We start from the raw sequence: 22,463 nt of genomic DNA on the forward strand, positions 1-22,463 counted from the left end.
ATTCTGCAATCACTTTAATGCATAAAATTTAAGTCAGTCTTTGGTGAGCTATAACTTACTTGGATCCTCAAAACTGCTATACAGGGGAATATAGAACCAACTTGAGAGAGATACCCAACATACACATGATAACATTATGAACAGTTCAATTAGAGAAAAAGTATCAGCTTTTAGAACTTTGCTGTCTGTACTTGGGTCAGAAAGTGTGGAAGTAGGCTAGCTTCCTGACAAAGTAAAATTATTGCCTTCTCCACATTGAGAAGAAAACAGCTCTATTAAAACTAATTTAGTGTTTCTCCAAAATGACAGGTTATAGCCTTTCTGATCTGACATCAAGTTTGGTAAGGGCATTTATCCTTCCAGCATGAGGAAACAAACTTTTATACTGCCCAAGTAGAAGAACATTTCTTCATTAAATCTAGTTTTTACCCCATGATTTTTCACCACAGTTTGACTGACTTTTTTCTTGAAGGAACGTACAACAATCACAGCTTGTGGCAAGAATGAAAATTTATTTCTTTTGATAGGAAGGGAAACATTTTCCCCCATACAACTACTATGACAAGCCTTTCCAGAAAATATTTGTGGCAAAAACAGATATTGCTAAAAGGTATTGAACAAAGATGAAAAACCACCAAAAAAAACCCAATGCTTTAAGACTGGACCTTAAAATTTAGCTTTATTTTTTCCTTATTGTAATTAAAAAGTCAAAGTTCACGAACATTTTATAAAAGCATTTTAGTGAACTTTAAGTGTTAAAGGCTTTCTTTAAAACAAGTATCTGTAACCTTAACATCTTTTACTCTTAGTAACTTTGAATACTTTGCTATTACAGAAGGGTAATGTACAGTTACATCTTTCAAATTACTGTTTGCGACTTAGAAAGCAAATATATCTTCAACATATAAACATTTGAACCCTTCCAGCTGACCAACAGGTCCATTGCTCACTTATCTCCAAGACTAAATAAAATAGCATACAAGGAATTTTTCTCCCCCATGGTCAGTAAAATGACCTTGCAGGTAGAGTTTCATTAAGAAACATCTCTCTTCTTCCCCAAGCTTTTTTTTTTTTTTTTTTTTTTTTTAAAAAGAAAGGTACACTGAATAGCAGTTGGTATGTTTACAATTTAACGTGCGAACAACAGGTATTGGATATTTAGTATTATGTGGCTAACATTTAAACTAAGCAAAAATACTTACTTCCAATTTCACACTGGCTGTAAACCACAATACAGAATCATTCTCATAAGCTAACTACTTTAGGGGGTAGACTAGAGATATTAAAGTGAGACTTCTGATGTTTTACATGTACCCTGCAAAATATTTTTACAAATCCACCATATACGTAACATAATGCCTTTTAAGATTTATGCCTTCATTAAAACTGTCTCGCGATACATGTTCATTGCTATATTGCCCCCCCAAAGCCTTAGTAAGTGTAATTTTTTTAACCAGAGATTAATCCTACTGTGACACTTCATTCTAATAATTCAAGCCAAAAAAAAAAAAAAAAAACTTTCTGAATTTTGAAGCCAAGTCTAATATTTAACATGCTTAACCTTCAGTAACTACCAGTTGACCTGTCACCAGTTTTGATTCTTGAACAGATTATGCAAAATACAATATTCTGAGATTGCAGACTATGCACTATTTTGGGCATGTTATAGATTTATGAATTAGAAAAACCCTGCAAGAGACTTACATGGAGTTACTGTTAACACAATGAACTTCAATTAATTAAATTTTTTTTTAGCAAAAACAGCCCTGAGAACATGGCTCAACTAGCAAGTCTAGTTGAAAAACCACCATAATCAAGCAAAAATTAGGAGGATCCATTTAAAGTTGTTAAATAATATTTACCAATATTTGAGGCAAGTAACAGCCTACAGTACTCTGAAGAACTGGAAAGACAGAGGAAAAAAAACCCCTGAAAAAACAAAAACCCCAGAACAATAAAACAAAAAACAAAATAGGAGTAAATTACTTCCTAACTCTACTCCTTCCCAGTTTTCAAAGTCTTAACTTAAGCAAGTTACAGCAACTACTAGAACTTGCAGTTTATGTCCCAATACTACAAATATCACCTTAGAAGTTAAAATTTAGAAGCTAGTATTACAAACCACGCAAACATGCCATTAGTTTTAGAGTGGAGCTGTGAGAGGAAAGAAACTCTCCCCAATCAAGTTTTATTAAATTGCTACATTTTTCATGAAATATTTTACTGGAGCTAGTCAGCATTTTTTTTTTTTTTTTTTTTTTTTTTTTTAAAGTGTGCTGTAAATATGACAGTGAGCTAAGAGATGTTGCTACGAAATACATGGTTCAAATGTTTGTCTTGAATTCAATAGGAACCCTTTAACATAATACCATAACTTAACTGGTGAAGCATCTGTAAGATGATTTAGCACACAGGTTTATGCATGATCTACAGGCAATTCCATGTATACGATAACCCAATACTTCGAACTTTCATCGATCTTTAAGTGCATTACAAGGTGGATAAACAACAGGTAAAATTATCACATGCAACTAGATTCATACAGAACCAAACTGATTCTTTTGGAGGTACCAAATCAAAAACCTAAGTCTTGCAGAACTGAGGTCAGTTTTACCCCTTAGGAAGGCATTTCTGACTACTTGAGAAATAAGTCTTTAGAACTTCTAGATTTCAATTTATTTAGGTGCATCATAAGGTACCCAGAAGCCCAAGACCCTACTCGTGTACAAACCAAGGCAGGCAGGGAAAAGGGGCGGAAATGGAGAGCATTAAAGACAACTGAAGTAAAAAAACAAGAGTTGCGAGCAACTTGCATCCAATATTTGACTGCATCAAATGTCGTTTTGAAGGCTGATATACATTTAAGATTTGTACTAAAGCACAAAGAGAACAGAAAAGACTTGAATTTGTCCAACCTTTAAACTGCAACATTTATAACAGTGATAGCGTCTGGAACTTGCACTAACTAGGTTATATCACTGTTAGACTTTCCAGTTGATATCAGGCACCTCAACTCGTCATTGACAATATCAATAGCATGAGTCACATTTGAGCCATGTGATACCCGTCTTTCAGAATACACTGCCCCTTCCACACAGCTTCGTATTAAAAGGGGCCAGCAAAAAGAGTAGAGTGATGCAAAGTGGCTTTAGCTATTACGAAAGCACTTTTAAACCCACTTTAGTTTGGACCCGACTACAGATTGAAATGGGTCCAGAGCCTTGCCTTATAAATCAGATTTACCACCGTGTTAGAAAGAAGGCAGTGTCTATAAGGTTCAGTTACAAAGCCTATATGAGAGGCAAGTAGGTAGCAATATTTACACGCTGCTAAGATTTAGTTACAGTTCACTGTGCTTTAATTATGGACAAGGCAGCTACTAATGGCTGGCTTTAAGCTGCATTGTGCTTCTCCCCATGTCATGAAGAGACTGGCAAATGGGTGCATCTTGTAGAGGCACACTTCAAATTGACTAACCAAGATGAGTTGTATGTACAAGTGTCTCAGAATAGCTGCTCTGACAACTTGTGAGAGATGAAGAATTACTACTCTGGGTGGGGTTTTTTTGTTTATTTTTTTTTAAAGTTAATTTATAGCAGCATAAAGTCTGGCTCCTACTACCAAAGAGAAGCATGCATTCTTTTTCGTATGGCAGCAGTCTAAATGTTTACAAGTTGTCCCCAATTAGTTAAACAGCCATTAAAACTTTAAGGCAAGTTCGTAAATCAGTCTGTCAACTGAAGTGTTACTTGTGAGGTTTAAGCCACAAGCTAAATGGTGGTGTTAGAAAGGGGGAAAAAAACCTCAATTTAAAAACAGAGGGATGAAGTTTTCAGGTGTAAGATATAGACAAAGCAAGCTAGCGACTGTTACCACTTTTGCAAAGCTTTTCAGGTTTGTTAAGCATATCATGCATACATATTCTTGGCGAATCAGGAAAACTACTCTGCTGATGGCAGAAACCAGAGAATTTGTTGTGTACTCATAGACAGAGTAACTAACTTCTAAGTTGAGCCATAACTGTTTAGTGGTGTAGTCTGCCAAGCCTGGAGTTGGCATTTCAGTTGCCCAAGATCCAGCTTCGTTTCCTTTACATGAAAAGGCTGTGCATTTAGTTTGATGCTACAGTTTATTTTGTTTTCAAATATTTTCAGTCCATGTGCTACAAAAAGCAAGTTTAACCTGAAGGTTTACACCTAACACTGGAAGCACTGCAACTGATTCCTGGGGAGTGTGTTACCCCTTTTATAGACCAAGAGAAATACAATAGAAGAGAGCAATTGAACTGCATTTTTCTATTTTTATTTTTCCAAGTCTGACAAAGGCCTCAAGTGAAAGTCTGTAGCTTTAACATCCATTCTCACCTTTGTGTCTGCTTGACCCAACTATGCAATAACTACCCAACATTCTGACTGCCTGCCTCGACCACAGGTAGGCTTTGACACCTTTTTAATATATAACATTACAATAAGTAAGCCAACAAGTTGGCAAAGAAGAGTACAGAGGTAATACAGTTAGTTGCACATGGCCACCAGGACTTTGTCAAGCAAGCTGGCATTTTTGATCACTTGAGTTTCTTGGTCTAAAACTTGTGATTGGCACCTACAGGTCAGTGAAAGTCCCACATCACAAAATAACATTTAAGTTAAAAAAAACAAACCCCAAAAACAAACAAAAACCACCTCACAAACCAAACAAAAATAAACAAAACCCCCTACATTTATTATGTCAGTTCTACCTAAAGATCATGTCAAAAAAGTACTATTTGTGCTCTAGGTTAGTTTTTAATCCTAGATACCCTCCATCTAAAAGCCCCCTGAATACTGTACTTTGTCTGTTTGGACAGACAAAACGTTTTGCTCAAGCAAATAAAATATACCCACTAGTGACACCTGATCAGGTTTCTTAGACCTATGAACTGAAACCCACAGGAATGTTAAAAAGGACAGACAGTCACACAAGTCATAAGGAATTAAAACCTCAGTGATTTTGAAAACTGCCAGTTAGCTTGCAACATTAAATCTAGATCCAGCACTATTCTGAAACAATTAAAAAAAAAAAAAAAAAAGAGGAAAAAAGAAATGAGGTTGCTTGTGAAGGCCACAGCTTTGGTGACAATCAGAACCAAAATGTAAAGACCTGTAGTTTGTCCAGACCTAAGCAGTTGCTCGAGCCTGGTGATCTTGTTTATTTGCAAGGCTTTATGGCTACAGCACATTCTTCATTCATTGCACATATAACTGATATCTAGAAGAGAAAAAAGAAAAAAAAAAAAAGTGTTAACAATGAAGTATATAAAAACTCAAGAACTGGGTACAGAACCATTTCCCCACCACCCCCATGGTCTTTTTTCTGTTGCCTTGTTTCTTTCCTTCCTTGATACCCGCTTTTTGGAGGGGGTGGGGGAAGAGAATACTCCGTACCGATGAGAAAAAGACGACAAAAAATCCAGTACTTTACTTCCAGTTCAGTGCGACAGCACATGCCCAAGAGTAACATCACATTAGTTTGACTGGGCTCAACCAATGTCTGTATAGATTGCATGTTTGTTTCATTGGGGCTTTTTAGTGCTTGTATCCAACAGCTCACTGAATCAGCTTTAGATGAAAAGCACCAAAATGCCCTGCTGAAGTGCCTGCTTTATACAGACACTGGGGAGATGGGTCAAACTGATGTGCTTCCTCTTTTGGAGAAGTACTGGGTTTCTTTTCCATATCTGTCAGAGGCCATAATGGATGCAGCTAGCCTGCCTGTGCTAGAAAGTTATTAGGAGGGGTTTGTACAGCTCAGAAAAAGGTTTGTGCGTCTTTATTTTTGTTGCCAGTCCAGCTTGTAGTTGCCCCCAAAAGAAATCATGCTATACAGAAGTGGCCACATGCCCCAAAAGGGTGGGCTTCTGCTGCCAATGTTAACAGGCATGCAAGATTCTTTTACACCCCTAATTTCACTGGAGAAATGCATTTCAATCAGATAGTAGCTCAACTCACTTTCAACTTCTGAAAGTTTTATAGAAGTTTTGCAGAAAATATCCCCATTGAAGTGTGTAAATGTAGCTAGAAAAGGAAAACCAGTAAGCTCTATGCATTGTGGACCACTTAAGTGGACTTAACTGCTAAGCAGAGCTGGGTTAGAGATGGAGATAAGATCCCCAAGAAACACAAAGTGCACACTGCAACATCAATGCCCCATCAGATGATGGGTATACTGAATCCAAGTGGGAAATCCTGCAGAACCTTAAGGAGGTCCTGGCTGCTTTCTGAACTTGAAAGTGACTCTGCTGGCTCTTCTACCACTTTGTTTTCTTACCTGCACATCTTCACTTGCATTGAATTTCCCTTCTATTTCTTTGCCCAGGTCACCTTCTGGCAACTTCAGATCCTCACGAACTTCACCACTTTCTGTTAGCAGGGAGAGGTACCCATCCTGAATACCAATCAGCTACAAAGGAAAGTTGCACTTTATAAAACTTTGCCACTTATTTGTGCACCATAGATTTGCTGTTTGACAATAGATTAGTCTGTCTTGTGTTGAGTCCAAGTGTCCTCTAGCAAAACAGATTGGAGACCTCTTTAAGCACCAAGCACTAGGTTGCTAAGCACAAGCCATTTCATTTTACAATCTTCTAAAAAAGGGCTATTTTTAAGACTGAGAATTACAAGCATCTCCTAAACTAGAGTTGCAAGTCTGACATCAGCGGTCAACTTTCAGACTCATTTACAAAGCACTTTGTAGGTGGCACCATGACAATTTTACATCCCAAGTTAGCTAGGCAACTCTTGGAATCAATGTAACCTGATGTGATGATGATCTGAAAACCACTTCAATAGCTCAAGTTTGTTTTTTAAACTTCTAGAAAGCAATTACTATTTACGAGTCTCACTGCTGTAGTTTTAGTCAACTGCTTATTCTGTATACTGATCCTTCATGGAAGAGCTGGATAGCACTGTTAACTAAAACATCTTAGAGGCCTATGACAAGGGGCAGATGATGCAAGCAATATGTAAATTTGTCTGGTAAAGTTCTGGGCCACTTTTAATCAAAAAGTTGATTTTTATACCAAACATTAAGTTCTCCTATTTAAGCAGGAACAGTAAGCAGCTCGTTTTGGACACAGCGGGCCAGGAGTTGCACGTCACACATTAAGCATTGGCATTTTATATTTGGCACACTTATGGGCTTATAAGCCTTTAGAGTTAAAAAAGAGGGGACCTATGAATCAAACCAAAAGGGGGAAAAAAACAAAGTGGAGGAGTAATATTGAAACAGGAAATTTCAAGTTTAAACACCTCAAGCACTGCCCCCCCCCGCTCAAAAAAGCACCATGCAAGCACAGAGCCAGGTCATGCAAGTGACAGAGGGCCGTACCCTAAATATATTTATATGTACCATTTGGGGCTTTTTCAAAAAGACAGGAGCTGTTGAATTCTAGGGAGTTCCTTGGACAAGCTGAGAAGGATACAAAATTAACAAAATTTCTAACTTTAACACTGGATGAAGCAGTGTTAGAAGTAGAGGTGGTTTTGCTACATTTGTATCCTTCCCAGTTAATCCACATAACAGCTGCCGACCTGTTTGAAGCATTAACTCTTTAAAACTGTTTCAAAAGGGTGCGTGTCCACTCCACAGGGCACAATACATGATGTGCATTGGAGCAATACAACTCTCATTTCACACTGGTGGGGAGAGGTTTACTTGTCCATCCGCTATGCCCATCTGGCCTCGAGTCCATCAGTAGATGTTGGTAGTCTCTGTCCAGATTAGATGGTACAGTAATTCATGTTGATCATAAACCAAGCTGGCTCTGTCCATCTCCCAACCCAATACTCCAGTGTTAAATTCTCAGTAACTGAGGCCAAGTTACTTGCCTTTTCTTAGAAACCAGTTTTAAATCGAGAGCAATTATGTCATATTGGATTTATGGGCAATTGACAGATTAAGTGATCACCTCTGCTAAGTGTAGTTCTTTCAGTTATGTGAATCTATTCAACAAGCAAAGGAAAGTCCCCCCCATTTCAGACGAGTGTTACAGCTACTATGACAGCAGTTTGTGATCATAGTCCCTTTTCTACACTTTGAAGGTTGGTTTCAGGAACAACAGAATCCCTTTAGAAGAACTACGTTACATACAGAAGTTAAAGGCTAAAGGCAAATTAAGTCCTACTCTCAGAAGAGAGGAGTCATTTTTCCTCTGTAGACCATGTAGTCAGACTAGTCCCCTATGCTCTTTAGTGAGCATGGAAGCTCATGTCCAAATTCTAAGCTCATGTTACCAGCTTGTATTGGCTGACAGCAAGATGAAGACTCCTCAGATTTCAGGGGAAGGTTTTATATAGTGTTTTCCTTATACTGCCAACATAACCAAGAAAAGGTTATCATCCCCAAGAACTAGGAAAAGTAACTTCATTTCAAGAAAACACAGACCCCATTATAAGTTTTCTGCTAATAAAATTGTTGAACATGCATGAGCTTAACGGACTGAAGCAACACCAGAAACTAAGTGTTATGAGCTAATTAATGCCAGGTCTCAACACAAAATTTGCTGTACTTCTAGGTCATCAGCACTGCTAACCAAGTTTTTAATATCCAGAAGGTTACATTAATTTAGCTTAAGAACAGTATTAGTTTACTTGTCTTGGTATCCAGGTTTATTGTGGTTACAGTTAAGAAATTCTGTAGTCAGTTCACCAACTCACTTGATAGTCACTCCTCTTGATATTTGGAACATCCATGTTGTGAGTTGATGGGCAGATATCCTCATATTTTTTACCGGTAAAGATGTCAATACCAACCAGGTGGACCTGCAAGAAGTAATTAATATTGAAACAAAGAATAAGAGCTTTCACTGGCAAAATGCCAGTGGGGGGGGGGGAGGAATGGAGAGATGGAAAAAAGTGTTATTTTATGCTATGGAGGCATCTTTAATTCCACCTAGATGCACATAATTTCTTGATTCTCTGGCAAATTTGAAATTTAGCTGGGTGCTTCTGGTGGGAGAGAGGGGAAAGCAAAGTTTTTAGAAACAAACTATTTTCTGTGAAAAGAAATTCCTTGAGGGCTGGTTACAATGGCATCGCTAGATTAGATAGAGGTCTAGTCTACACAATATAACTACAAAGTCCTTCTATCAGTGTAGCTGTACCAGCAAGTTTTCTAGTTTGGCCAAGCAGAGGAATGAGCACCCCCTTCCACTTGATCTATTTGTTAGAACTGCAGCTAATATAAGAACATTAGCTAGAAACAAGAATAGAGCCCCCAGGCAAGCACAGGCTTATTTACTGCAATGCAAAAAGTAATTCTTGAGTTCGGTAGGCAAAGAAAGTAACATTGAACTAAATTATTTGGATAAACCTCAAAACACAAGCAAGATGCCTCTTCCAGCCAAATGCCCCTCCAGGCTCGACCTAAGAAGTTCTACCAATGTTTGGGTCTTGTAGCTTCAAACACACTTCTAACAAGGACCTAACCTCCCACTCGCCACCACTGGCAGTATTTTGATATCAGAATTAGCTTTAAAAACAACTACCATCTTTATCAAGAGAAAGCTGGGGGTCTGAAGACTACAACTTTGAGAGACTGGCAATACAGTCTCACCACTCCCAGAGATGGCTAGTAAAGATGTCTAGTAAAGCTACAGCATAGCCTGCTAGCTAGCTAAGCAGTCTGGGTTAGCGACGGTCAGGAGTGGGCAAAAAAGTGGCCTGCAGGCTGGATGCGGCCCACATTCCATCCAGCCTGTGGGTCCCCTAAAAAAATTAGAAGATAAATATTTATCTGCCCAACTGCCCGTCACGCAGTCCTCGATAGCTTGTTAAGCCTCAGTAAGTGGCCCCGAGACTCAGTGAGTCTGCTCCCTGAGGGTCGAGCAGAGCAGCAGCCAGACGGCAGGCCCCAGGGGGTCACATGAAGCCAGCGCCTGGCCAACACGACCCGCGGGAAGGTGAGAGCCAGAGAGCGAAGGCAAAGCCCTGAGGGCAAGGCCTGGCTAGAACCACCCCTCCGAGCTCCCGTGCCACCAGGGCGCCCCGAGGTGGCGGCGGGCGGCCCTACCTTGGCGTGGCCGTGCTTGCCGGTCTTGGACGTGGACATCTCGACGATCTTGCAGGGGCGGCCCTTGAGCACCACGAAGCCGTTCTTGCGCAGCGCCGAGCACTGCATGGGGTAGGTGGACGAGGCGCCCGCATCGCCCGTGGTGAAGTCCAGGTCGTCGGCCATGGCAGCAGCGCGGGGTCCGGCGGGGCCTGCGGGCGGCGGGGGTCAGCCACGTGCGCCGCCCCGCCCCCACCCCGGCGCAGCCCCGGCGCAGCCTCAGTCCCAGTCCCAGTCCCTCCACCCCACCCGGCCCGGCCCAACCCGCACCTCCCACCAAGCCCAGGAGTGTCGCCGCGCACCAGCCCGACAGACCGCCCGCCTTACCTGGCTACGGCGCCGGCGAGAAGGGAAGAGACGGGGAGGGGAGGGGGGAGGAGCGCCCACGGCTTTCAGCCCCCCCCCCACTTCCGCTTTGAACCCTCAGGCGCGGCCCTGATTGGCTGCGCCGCCTTCCCCCGGCGGGGGGCGGGGCTCCACCGCCCTCCTCCCCCTCCATGTGGCTCGGGGCGCACTCACTTCCGGGTTGCAGTCTTTCTCCCCCTCCGCCGAGCTGCGGCATTGGCTGTGGCCCAGTCGCGTGGCGAGGACGTTCGTTTCCTCCCCGCGTCGGCGCTGCTCTAGGGTGGCTCCCCTTTCCTCCCCAAGCACGTGGCTCGGCTGCGCCATGTCGCCCTTACTACGGAGAGCAGGGTGGGTCATAATAGTCCCGCCGCGTCACGTGATGCGGGCAGCCATGGGGGTTTCCTGTGCTGCGTCAGCCGCCAGGGTCCGCAGGAGGCTGAGAGCGGGGCTCGGGGGATCTGCGGTGCACCCCGCCCCCCCCCCGCTGCAGAGCAAGGCACAAACCACCTGACTACGGGGGAAAGTCCTGCCTGACCCCAAATACCAGGGTTGCCCCCTAGCCAGGACCCCTGGGGTTTAAGGCACTGCAGGGGCATTGGCCCCATCCCAGCCTTGGCTGCAACGCCCTGCATTGCCCTGAAAAAGGCTTTGAAACATCCCAAAAGAAATGCAGAAGCCTAGAGCTCTTGGTTCAGAGGTGACCCCTTTTATTAGACTAAGAAATTGCAAAAAATAAATCATCTTTTTCCCCAAGCTTTCGGGCAACTTCATTTTTGCACTTTTTCTTTTCTGCCCCTGGAGACTTTTTTACCACCTTTAATTTTCCTTGGGCCTGAAGAAGGGTACGTGTGTGTGCCCAAAAGCTTGCAGGAAAAGATCTTTTTTTTTTTTTTTTTTTGGCAGTTTCTTAGTCTAACAGAAGGCATCATCCCTGAACCAACAGTTCTGGAGTTTTGCATTTCTTTTTGTCTCAGACCAACATGGTCACCAAACGCATCCCTTAAAAATCCTAGCACCTGTAGCTGCGGGAGGGGAAATTCATGCCCTGCCCCAAGTGGGAGCCAGCAAAACCCAGGAGCATGGGAGACACCCAGAGGATATCTCTCTTTCCATATGTTTGTACATCAGCATTGCCATCAAAAGGGAAGGGACTGTGGAGCAGGCAAATGTATGCCAGTGACCACCCCGGCCAAGACCCAATCACTGCAACCTGCAGTTATTTGGGGGCATCCCCATCGTGGATCCAATGTGGCTGAATGAAACCATCCTTGGTTAGCAGACATTCAGTCACCAGTTGGCTTGTCGGCTCTGAGCTGATTAGCCACAGATCTGTAATGATCCGGACAAGGAAGCTTCCAGCGGGCAGTAGCCACCCACTTCAGGACTGCTGTTGTCCCTTGACTCCAGTGATCCCAGGTGTGCCTTGAAAGCCTTTCATGGGTGCCTCTGGGTGCCACACAATGTTGTTAGCACTGTTAGGTTTGCAAACGTGATTCACAAGATAAACCCAGAGATTTCAAATAGAAATCCATAGTTGTGACCTTTCTGAGTCCTCTGCAACAGAAACTACTGCTTCGTTAATTTTTTTTGCAACAGAAACTACTCTTAAAAGTAAGAGCTGGCATTTTCCAAGGGGTGCCTCCTGCCTAAAAAGGTTGAGAAGCACGGATCTAATCTTTGCATCTTCCTCTGTTCCTGAGCGGGGGAAGCTCCTGGCTCCGGTTGGGGAACTGACCTGTCTGATACATTCTGGGCCTACCTCTGGTGATCATCCCCTGTCTTGTGGTCTTATCACCTCATTAACGTGAGCCTGATCCAGAACCACTGCCAAGCATGTGGAGAGGTATTTTGTCACCATGAGGAATCGATGCGTTCACCCCGGGCTCCACTTCCTGTATGCTTTGCTCCCTGCCTTTGTCTCTTAAGGTAGCACCTCAATGGTTTCCTGTGGCATCTCTTTTATATACTCTTATACATTTTCATCTTCCCAGGAAAATGAGAGTTGAACAAGTGCTGGTGCTGGCTTACAGCAGGACTCACGCATTCCCTGCCACCAGCTAGGAAATGGGTTGCAGGAAGAAATTAGTATGCAAACTAGTTTAGTTTCCTAGCTCATACCATTTCTGCCTGTGATCTCCAGAAGGGTCAGACAAGTCTCCCGTAAGACCCAGCCAAACGTTCAGACAATGGCTTAGGTGTAGTCTACACTGCAGAGTTCTGCTAGCAAACCCAAAGCTTTGTAGCTGCAAAAAGCTTCCCCCGTTTCACCACCTGTGATGGGCAGAGGAAGCCACCTGCCACAGTCCAGCAGCTGGCAGAAAGCACAGGACGGGGAGCTTTCCCAGGGTGCAAGTGAGAGATTTGATACCGTTGCTGGGGGGGGATGTGTGCACACTCAGGCAGCTAATAGCAAAGCGAGACAAGTGAAGGCAAGGCTGGAGTTGTACGAACCTGAAGGCTGGAACAGGAGTTGTAGGGGGAACAATTTGGAGGGTGACTCAGTATGTGTCCAGGAAATGATACGTGCTGAGGCAGCATGCTGCTGCAGCAGCGAGCACAGTACACCACGAAGCTGGAAGCAGCTCAGGGACGCTACAGACATTTAAGCAAGGACATAGAGCTCCCAGAAGAGCTTACAATAAGATTCAAAGGGATGGGAAAAGAAAAGGGCCTAAAAGAAGAATATGCTTGGTAACGCTGAAACGCGTATTGCACAGTAAACTGTAGTCACTGCTTACCATCCCATTTAGTCATGACTGACTAAGGTTTCTCGATTAGAGTTGAAGGGATTTGAAACAATCTTCAGCTAGTTGCCCAACCACCGGATTACTTTTCCTCAGAGAAGCTAAACCAAACTCCATTTCTAATTAAAAGTAAGCAGTACACTTGTAATTCAGAATGAAGAAAAGTGGGTGTTAATCCCAACCCTGCCAGGCCTCCTGTATGACTAGAAAAGCCAGTTGACTTTGCTTGCTTCACCTTCCCTATCTGTGTTGACAGTGCTACAGTGAAATCAAACTTCATTCAGATCTTCTAATGAGAGGTGTTAAAGAAGTGCAAAACATTAACAGTACTGTAGTTAAAGCTGAGAAGAGCAATTCATTTTCAGTCTTTATGTTTGCTCATAAAGCTCTCCACGGGTGATGCTCATTACAATATACCTGTTCTCTCTGCTAACCTCCTTGAACTCCATAACTAATAACATGATGCTTCCATTTTGAATACTCTTACTCTTTTGCATAATTAGATGATGTATTTTAGTTGTCTTCTACTTGTTTTGTAGATGCTTCTATTGTCTTCTTTTTGCTTCACAGGTTTATTCTCCACTTCTTTAAAGTGGCCATTTTCATACAGAAGTTAAACAAAAGTCTGTATCTTATCTGGTATTTAGCATAGGCTGTATCTACTTCTTTCTTATGCCTGAGGGGAGGGAGGGGACTTCATGCCCAAACTCTTGTCTAATATATCTCTCTACTTCACACTTGGTTCTGCAGAAAAATGCAGGTACCGCAGAGGTCAATAGCAGATGGAATAAGGGCTTGTCCAAACTATCACTTAGCACCACCTTCCTTAGGGTAAGGTGCTAACAATCTGCTTACAGCCACTAACAGAATTTATCCAGAGAGACAAAGGGACTTGCATGACATAATGCCAGGGCAGATAGGCTCACCTAGCACATTGTAGACCCCAGTGAATAAATTAAGTTAGTTCAAACAGATTGGATTTTTCTGGTGCAAGGCCTGGCTTAGACGTCAATTTTGTTCCAGTAAAGTTCTAGTTCCAGGGTATTGCTCTGGAGTTTATTGCTCCCAGCATGTGCTGGCACATGGGATCAGCCTGCCAGGCTCCCCCCACACCTCAGTGTCCCACAGAGGGGCTGGCTGGGGCATGAGGGTGCTTCAGCGCTGGGCTAGCCAGCAGGCAGCTTTCCACACTGAAGCACTCTTGTGCCTCAGGCAGCTGGGGCAGCATCTACATGTGCACTGCTGCAGAGTAAATTAGTTTACTCCAGTCTGATGGGGTGCACATGTAGACACCCAGATGTTTACTGTGGAGCTGATTAGTCTACTGCGCAGTAAACATCTCATGTAGATGTGCCCGCTATGGATATAATTGTTCCATCATCAAGGTACTGTAAATTGATGTAGCTTATTCACTTAATGATATTAGCACATCTATACCAACATGAGGTGGATTAAGATTCACTGGGGCCTGGGGCTCCCCCTCACATGGCTGGGTCCCCCCAACATCCCTTCCTGCCCCCTCAACCTGTGCCTTGCCCCCCAGGCCCAGGGCAGGAGCCGCAGCTGCCCCCATCCACAGGTCCGCACTGGAGTTGGAGCTTGGGGCTGGTCATGCAGGGCCCCGCGCAACTTTGCTACATGGCCGGGTAGCACCAGGACGCCAGAACCACTGCTTGCCAGGCATGTGCAGCGTGGACCGAGCTCCAGGGGTGGCCCCTCGCCCCATCGCAGCTCAGTCCAGCTGCAGTGGTGCTCGGCCAATGTGCAGGATCGCAGCCAGCTGGACTAGGACCTGGCTGTGCTGGGGCTGCCTTGACACCAACAGGTCCCAGCCACGCACTGTGCCCGGCTCTGCTGCCTGCCGCCGGCAGGTCCAGCCACTCCCAGGGCTCCGGCGCAGTGACTCCCACACCTTGCACCCTGCCTGGTACTCAGCAGCCACAGCCCGCCATGTCACATACGTGGCCCGGCCTGGCCTGGCCACCAGTTTCGTCCACACAGAGCTGCCCACTCTCCCCACCACGTGCCCACCCTCTAGGCATTCGGGGACCCTGTTTAGCAGAGTCCCTGGGCCCAGGCCCAGCTGGCCCATACGTTAGTTTGCCTATGCATGCACGCTAGGGGGCTTGTTAGATTAGTATAGGTAACGAGGTAAGAGCTGCGTGCCTACACACAGGGAGCAGAAAGTGAGAATTCTCCGAGGTGCTAGGGTTGCATTATATGTCAGCTTCTTTGAAATAGCATAGTGCCTGTCCAGCATGAACCGCTCGCAAGTAAAGACATGAAGCAACAGAATCTAGAACAAAAAAGCTGCAGTTTCTTGGAAGACACCCATCATTTCAGCCTCCCTGTGAGAGAAGCCTCTGTTGAAAGCTTGCAGATGCAGTTTGCTGTTTTGATCCTGCAGATGGTGCTGGTGATTTCAAGTAATGGAGAACATCTAAGCTAAATAACAGCCTGTCCATTTATTATGGGCATTAATAACAAGCACAGTATAGGTAATGGCTGGATGTGGGTATAGACTTCACGCCAAGGAGGCTATCGCCATAAGCAGCCTGACGATATTTTGTAGACACTTTTATTGGTTGGCTATGTGCGGGGAGATCTAACATTGAAATCAGTGGCATTTTTTATCTATACCATGACACCTTTGAGGATCACATCTGTTCAACTCCAAAATTTAAGGGAATGTTTTAGGCAGTGCTGGAAAACCCCAACTGACTTGGATGATAATTAAAACCCTGGAACATTAAGCAAGCTTCATTGCCACATAACAAATAAAACTGCAGGTTAGGTATGAGGGGCTTCAGAGCTGAGGGGACATCGGGTTTCAGGACTGGATTAGCAGAGTGACAGTATAGGTGCGAGAATAGAGGCTCTTGCTGCATTGTGCTGGGTGAAGGTGGCAAGATCACTAATCTTTGTCCAGCTTTTAAACTGAACAGTGCCTCTTGCGTGCCTTGAGAAGGAAAACTGAATAGATTTCATAGACATTTCTCTGTCTTCAGCACCAACAAGCACCATCAGAAGAAGTGTGAGTAAGGCAGGCAGCAGGGTGAGGGCTGAAACTTGGGCTGCTAGGGGAGACAGTGATGATGACACTGAATGATCTCTGAGGTCACCACGCTTCCCAGCTTCTCTGCCTGCAACAGCCAGCGGGCACTGTCAGGATATGTCAAAAACCCTGCGAGATGCATCGTGCAGATACCTGCGCTAGCTTCCTCTCTTGAAATGGAAACAGCGTAGCCATCTTGCTTGCAGTTGGGGAGCTAATGGTGGGACCCTCTAACATTGCTTTAGGAAAAGAGACCCCATTCCTGCCCCTTTCATCGCCTATAAGCTACATAAGCAATACAATGTGTAACCCTTTAGTTCAGATGCTTTGCTGAAATATAATGGTCTCTGGAAAACTATTTTGGAGTAGGCAGAGGGCGGCGATAAGGAGAACTGGCCATGCAGAGATCTTGCCGGTGTCCATCTGGAACTGCGATAACATTTAATTGCCAGATGTTAGGCAATGTTCTTGGCCTCAGTGAGCAGAACTTGGTTGACTTTGGTGAACACAGGAAACAACGAAAGGGGAAAACTGGACGCGTGCACTTCCTGGCTTGGAGACCCAGCAGCTTCAGTCACCTCAGGGACAGCCTGTAGATCAAAGAAACAGGTAGCCCTTAATGCAGGGGTGGGCAAAATGCGGCCTGCAGCCCAGATCCAACTCGCCAACTGATTGTCTCCAGCCTGTGGCTGTTCCCACGGCTCTCCAAGCTGCACCCACCGATGACGCCGCCCCAGCCCCAGCCCCGGCCAGCGCGCACACGTTCCCAGCAGGCCCCGGCCCCGGCCCCGGCCAGCGCGCACACGTTCCCAGCCCCAGCCCCGGCCAGCGCGCACACGTTCCCAGCAGACCAGCTCCCGCCACTGCTGCAGCAGCCTGGGTACAGCTCTGCCTGCAGTGCGTCCTCCTCCTGCCCCGGGTGTGCTGGGAGCGTAGGGAAGTGGCAACGGCGGTGGGGATGCATGCTGGGCACCACACGGACAGCCAGGCAGGGGGGAAGCTGAAGCTAGATGGCTCCTGCCCCAGCGCATGGGGCTCCAGGTTCAGATCCCGGCCACCACTCACTCGGCTGCCCAGCGCGATGAGTGACCACCTGCAGGCGGCTGAGTAAATGCCAGGAACCTGTGCACACTGGCCAGGGCTGAGGCAGTGCCCGTGGTGGGTATAGGCAGGAGTGTGGCACAGGCTGCCCTGGGGTTGGGCTCAGCCCCACATGGAGCACCATGAGGGCAGCCTCAGGCTGAATGGGAAGGGGATCAGACCACACCTGTACCTGTGTTGTACCACCCACGTACGCTCTGCTACACGTGCCCTTTGCCCCCTACTTTCCTCCCGAACCCCCACCCCTGGCCAGCTCCCAGGACTCAGCATGTGGGCAGCCTCCCACACCCACCTCCCCTGCCGCACACAATGTACAAGAGTAAGACTTTATTCTGAGCTATTATGGACTTGCCTGTATATACCCTACCCAAAAAACATAGGAAAAAATATACTTTTCAATAAAATTAAAATATGTTATAATAGATGTTTGATTTTTAATATATGTTCTTTTTTCATCTCTCATTTACTAAAATGACATCTTCTGAAAGATTTTACATGTGTGGCCCTCCAGAGCTCACCAGAACTGCAAGGGACCTGCCAGTTGCAATAATTGCCCGCCCCTGCCTGAGTGCATCCCAACATAACATAGCAGTACCCCCCACCTCAGCTTCACTCATCCTCCCATACAGCTGAGCACGCTGTAACGAGACCTGCCTGCCAAACAGAAAAGAAAGAGAAGGGCAGGGTGGAGTGGGAGCACACACAAAACACCTGGTGCAGGTGGCGCAGGGGAGGAAGAAAGGGTCGTACTCAGCCCCTCCTGGCTTTTGAGTGCAGAGAGTGGCAGACCCGATTATGAATGGGAAGAGGGGGAGAGAGGAAATATCCCTGGCATGAAGGTGGGGCTTGGGGCTTACAGTCCATTTCTAAAACAGTGTGTGGCGGGGGGCACAGGGGAGCCTGTTGAAAGGAATAAGAGATGCACAGAGCTGCAGTGTGAGCCTCCAGAACCAGCCCAATGTGCAGCCCCCAAGAGCTTTGACATTTTGACACAAACCAGTCAAATATCCTGTGTGCGAGTAGGAACACTGCAGTCTTCAGATGAAGGGAGATCCTGCGTATGGGTGAGGAGGGCGCAGGAGGTAAAGGCAGCCCTAAGAAGTCTTAATGCCTCCCCTCAGACCTAGGCCAACAAGAAGCAAGCCAGTCGCAGAGCAGCCGTAACTGGTGCTGGCTGGAACAGTCCCCAAGGGACTTCCCACCAAATCCTTTTCCTCTTCTGCTGGCCCTGTATAAGTCTTGGCCCTGTATAATCCAGGAGGGCCAAACTTTGCCAGCCCAGGCGTCCCCAGGCTAGATAAAAAATCACAGATTCTCTACTGACGTATCTTTGAAGAACACCCAAGTGTCACCCGGGTGGCATGAAGTAACTTCAACAGAGCCCAAGATCTGGCTGCTAAGGTCTCGATTGCATTTTTCTATGGGTGTGATCAGTTAATATGTAAGTACTGATTAAGACTGCAGCTCTAATTACTCGCACGGTGCTTGTATCTGAAGTGGGTGCTTATGTCCTCTAAACATAATGGGCAGATTCCTGTGTTTTTAATGTACTTGAGATGCCTGTGACATTTCAGAAGCATGGAAATGTGAGTCTAGGAGCTGGCACTTCTCTTTAATTTGCCGGTTAGCTCAGACACGCTTTCCACGCTTTCCTTTCTTCCTTTGCAGTTACACACACATGCACACAGACACGCACTCTTTCCTGTATGACTGTTGGAGAAATATCTTTTTCAGTTCATGTTCCTATGGGGCTGTAAAAGCAGTGGGAGTCTCATCCCCTGGATATATTGATTAGCTTAATAATCTTGAGACGCATTTTCCAGTGTAGTTGTTACAATCACTGTGCGTCTGTCTAGGATGTTTTAACAAAATATTTCTATCGAAAGGCAAGTCATTTTGACCCCTAATGTACAGCAATTTTGAAATACACTGGAGAATTTGGGGATATTTCCAAAGTCTGTTTGGGTTAGACTTTTTTATGGATTGTTTTAACTGCCCATGGTAAGGTGATATCCTTAGCTTCACTATTAATTGTTAGAAAATCAGAAACAAGCTCATTTTGCTAGTATCTATCAGCCCAAGGCACTACAAACTGTTTAGAAGCAATGATTAAACTGATCATGCTGATTTTAATTAATTAAATTAAGCTTCAGATGACTCTGGAAAGTGTGCGCCTTATCCACTTATCTTAACAGAGCAAACACAGTGGTGTCTTACCCATCACCAACTTCACGAATTGCATACTCCTAATTATCCTGTTTCGTACACACTGCTGTGCTGCCCATGGGAGGAAGTACTAGCAACCACCATAATGTCAGAAACACTCTCATGAAGCTAGCAATGGGACCCAGAGCAGAGCAGTGCCTCTTAGTTTTTTGGTGGTTTGGTTTTTTTCAAATTCCCACATCAGTTGCTATTAGCAAGTCTGCAAAATCCAGTCACTAACCCCTCCCCTCCCTTGGTAAAGAGCATGCCCGCTTAATTACTACTGAGCTAGAGAGATCACCTTCAATCCAATTTCTATAGCTGACTCTAAACAACAGGTGAATAACTATGCCAAGTGTTGTTGTGAAATGTCCATCTAAATGGCACCCCCTGGTGTGATCACAAAGTGGGTTCTCCACTGCTAGACTAGGTTCTTTGGGTAAATCTGATATCTTTTATTAGACCAACTGCTATACACTTCCTATTACAGGGAGCTCTGTTTGCTTCATACAACCTCTCTTCTGTCCTGGCTGCTAAGCTGATCAATCTTCATTAATGTTTTAATGGATCATTGCCAATCTCTTAAAAAAGGCGTTAATTTAATTGGTTAGATTCTTGTTTGTTTCATCCCATGATACCTGGGTCAAAGGTTTTGAGCCCGTTGGGCTAGCGTGGTTAGGGCAGACTGGTAGTACGCAAGGGAGTGAAGCATCAGGTCTGCCTGCCTTTGATGCCCCAGTCTGGTTGACATCCAGAACTTGGTGGATGGTGGCAGGGAGGGGGGCTTAGACTCATGGCCTCCGACTTCGCCCCCGCCTCCTTCCATATAGGTTGTAAAGCGGCTTTATCGTACAGTCTCAGAGTCCATTCATAGCATGTGGAAATCGATGGTTTTACGTGACACAGATCTGGTCTGTATTTTTCTCTTTATGTTCTACAATAAGCAGAGTCTGGGCCGGTGCAGCATAAATCATTTGTAACAGATGCCTGAGTCTGGACTATTTGTTAAGGGATTTTACTTGCGTACTGTACACTCAGTATGCAAAAGTGTCTGCCTATAGCTAGCTGCCCACGCTTCACTTCCCCTGAAATATCGATAGCTAGCCAAATGATTGAAAAATTATTTTATATCTCTAATCCTGAGTTGCAATAGACTATGGCTGTGCAATAATGATATTTTCTTTGATGAGTTATCACATGATGTATTAGGATGATTTTCACAATTAGCAGTTTCATTTTAATGACTTGAAAATTGCTCCTCTTCAGAGATTAATTTCTTTGCTAATGTGCAAATGACTGATTTCAGCTGTGATATACTGTTGAAACAAGCAACAGAACTAGCCAAAGACAATCTATTCATCAGTGAGTTAATACAAATATTATATATGCACAGAGTGGAATTTGGTTTCACCAATTGTTGCTTGGATGGATCAACATTTACTTTCTAAAATCCGTTTTCTAATATTGTTGAAGTATTCTCTCTCACATGTACAGAACAACAGCAATTCAATTTCAAAGCTTATCTGAAAATGTTTCAGGTTTTTTTTTCTTTTTAATATTTCTTTCTGGGTCACGTGTGGTTAAAATTTTAAACAGTTGGGCCTTTCACATATCTTTTTGCCCTCATGGGATTTAATTCATTAAGCAGGAGTAAGTGTATCATGCGGTGGCTTTTAAGTTCTAGATATCAATACAGGAGTCTGATATCTTAAAGGAAACCCAAATCAGACTTGAAGCATAGATGAGATGCAACTGTCTGGGGTAGAGATCTTTTTACCAGCACCCCAAGTCTCTCCCATGGATCCAGTTCAGCAAAACTCTTAAACACATTTTTCAAAATTAAAGGAACTGTGACACAGTTTGTGAATCAAGATTTAAATCTCTACCAAATTAATGAGGACTTTGCAACAGAGCTGTAGTAGAAGTGTGAGTCTCACTATAACCCTGAAGGACTTCCTTCTACAGTTTTCTGAATTACCAAATCCTTGTATTTTCAGGCGTTGACTTAGCAGGTGGCAGGGTAATCAATAATCTTTAAGCTGTTTGCCATGGTTCCTATTCTGCATGTTAAGATGTATTTCTGCATTTCAGCTTCCTAATCATTATAGATTGTGCATGTGTTGTGACTTTCCAGCTCTTCAGCAGTGAATTCAGAACAGTTATTCTGCTCAGCTCAGGAAAGACTGTGGTAAAATCAAATGAAACTAAGAGGAGACTCGGCCCTGGGCAGATCTAGGATTTTGAAGAGGGGAGTGCAGATGGTGTGGCACATCATCAACATGTAACACAACACATTTTTCTCCAGTTAAAGAGAAACTAGATGCTTTACTAATATGCTACAGGGCTAGCTCTATATAATTCAGTTTAATAGCAAAGCAAAAACAAATATACCTATTGAAATATGTACTACAATTAAAAAACACAAGGCAAAAAAGAGTCAAAATAGTGCAAAAGATATTGTATCAATCCCATATTCGTTATAGTTAAATGTACGTCTCATTCAGATTCACAAAACAAAATCTATTCCTCCTGTCTTGACAGTGCCTCCAATACTTCACTGTCAGTCATTTCTACAGTTATTATTACCACACCTGAATTACGATTTTTAGGTAGACCTAAAATCAGGCTTCAGTGCTGTGAAATAGTAGGCATTACCAGGAATGGCTAACCAATGGCAAAATAACAGGGAAAAAAAAGGATAGATTGAACAATGGAACATCAAAACCATTAAAATATCAGAGGGTTGTTATCACCTGCAGAGTGGAGAGAGCTAAGTAGGAATCAGGGAGGTGATTTCGTAGACATTAGGGCTGGAAGGGACCTCGGGAGATCATCGAGTCCAGCCCCCTGCCCCAGGGGCAGGAAGTCAGCTGGGGTCATAGGATCCCAGCAAGATAAGCATCCAATTTGCTCTTGAAGGTGTTCAA

At 44.4% G+C, this 22,463-nt stretch overlaps 1 protein-coding gene and 1 long non-coding RNA gene across 2 annotated transcripts in view; one reads left to right on the forward strand and one right to left on the reverse strand.

Moving 5' to 3' along the window:
* Positions 1-498: 498 nt before the first annotated feature.
* On the reverse strand, positions 499-10,505 carry EIF5A2 (eukaryotic translation initiation factor 5A2). The gene is made up of 5 exons (XM_019532729.1): positions 10,414-10,505; positions 10,048-10,238; positions 8,694-8,798; positions 6,307-6,438; positions 499-5,247 (listed from the first exon to the last, which is right to left on the reverse strand). The coding sequence occupies exons 2-5, from the start codon at positions 10,210-10,212 to the stop codon at positions 5,188-5,190; spliced, it is 462 nt and encodes a 153-aa protein (XP_019388274.1). The 5' UTR covers positions 10,213-10,238; positions 10,414-10,505; the 3' UTR covers positions 499-5,187.
* A 4,979-nt stretch (positions 10,506-15,484) lies between these two features.
* The window catches only part of LOC109308436, a 15,564-nt gene continuing 8,585 nt past the window's right edge, over positions 15,485-22,463 (forward strand). Inside the window, exon 1 of the long non-coding RNA XR_002100615.1 lies at positions 15,485-16,822. This is a non-coding gene — a long non-coding RNA (uncharacterized LOC109308436). The remainder of the gene's footprint in view (positions 16,823-22,463) is intronic.

This window comes from Crocodylus porosus, unplaced genomic scaffold (genome assembly GCF_001723895.1).
Source record: "Crocodylus porosus isolate Cpor-Errol unplaced genomic scaffold, CroPor_comp1, whole genome shotgun sequence".
Taxonomy (NCBI): Eukaryota; Metazoa; Chordata; order Crocodylia; family Crocodylidae; genus Crocodylus; species Crocodylus porosus.

Coding starts and splice junctions, on each gene's coding strand:
- EIF5A2 (XM_019532729.1), bottom strand. CDS start 10,212: ATGGCCGACGACCTGGACTTCACCACGGGCGATGCGGGCGCCTCGTCC. Junction 8,799..10,047: donor GCAAGCACGGCCACGCCAAG/GTAGGGCCGCCC, acceptor TACTTCTTGCAG/GTCCACCTGGTTGGTATTGA. Junction 6,439..8,693: donor TCAAGAGGAGTGACTATCAA/GTGAGTTGGTGA, acceptor TTTCCTTTGTAG/CTGATTGGTATTCAGGATGG.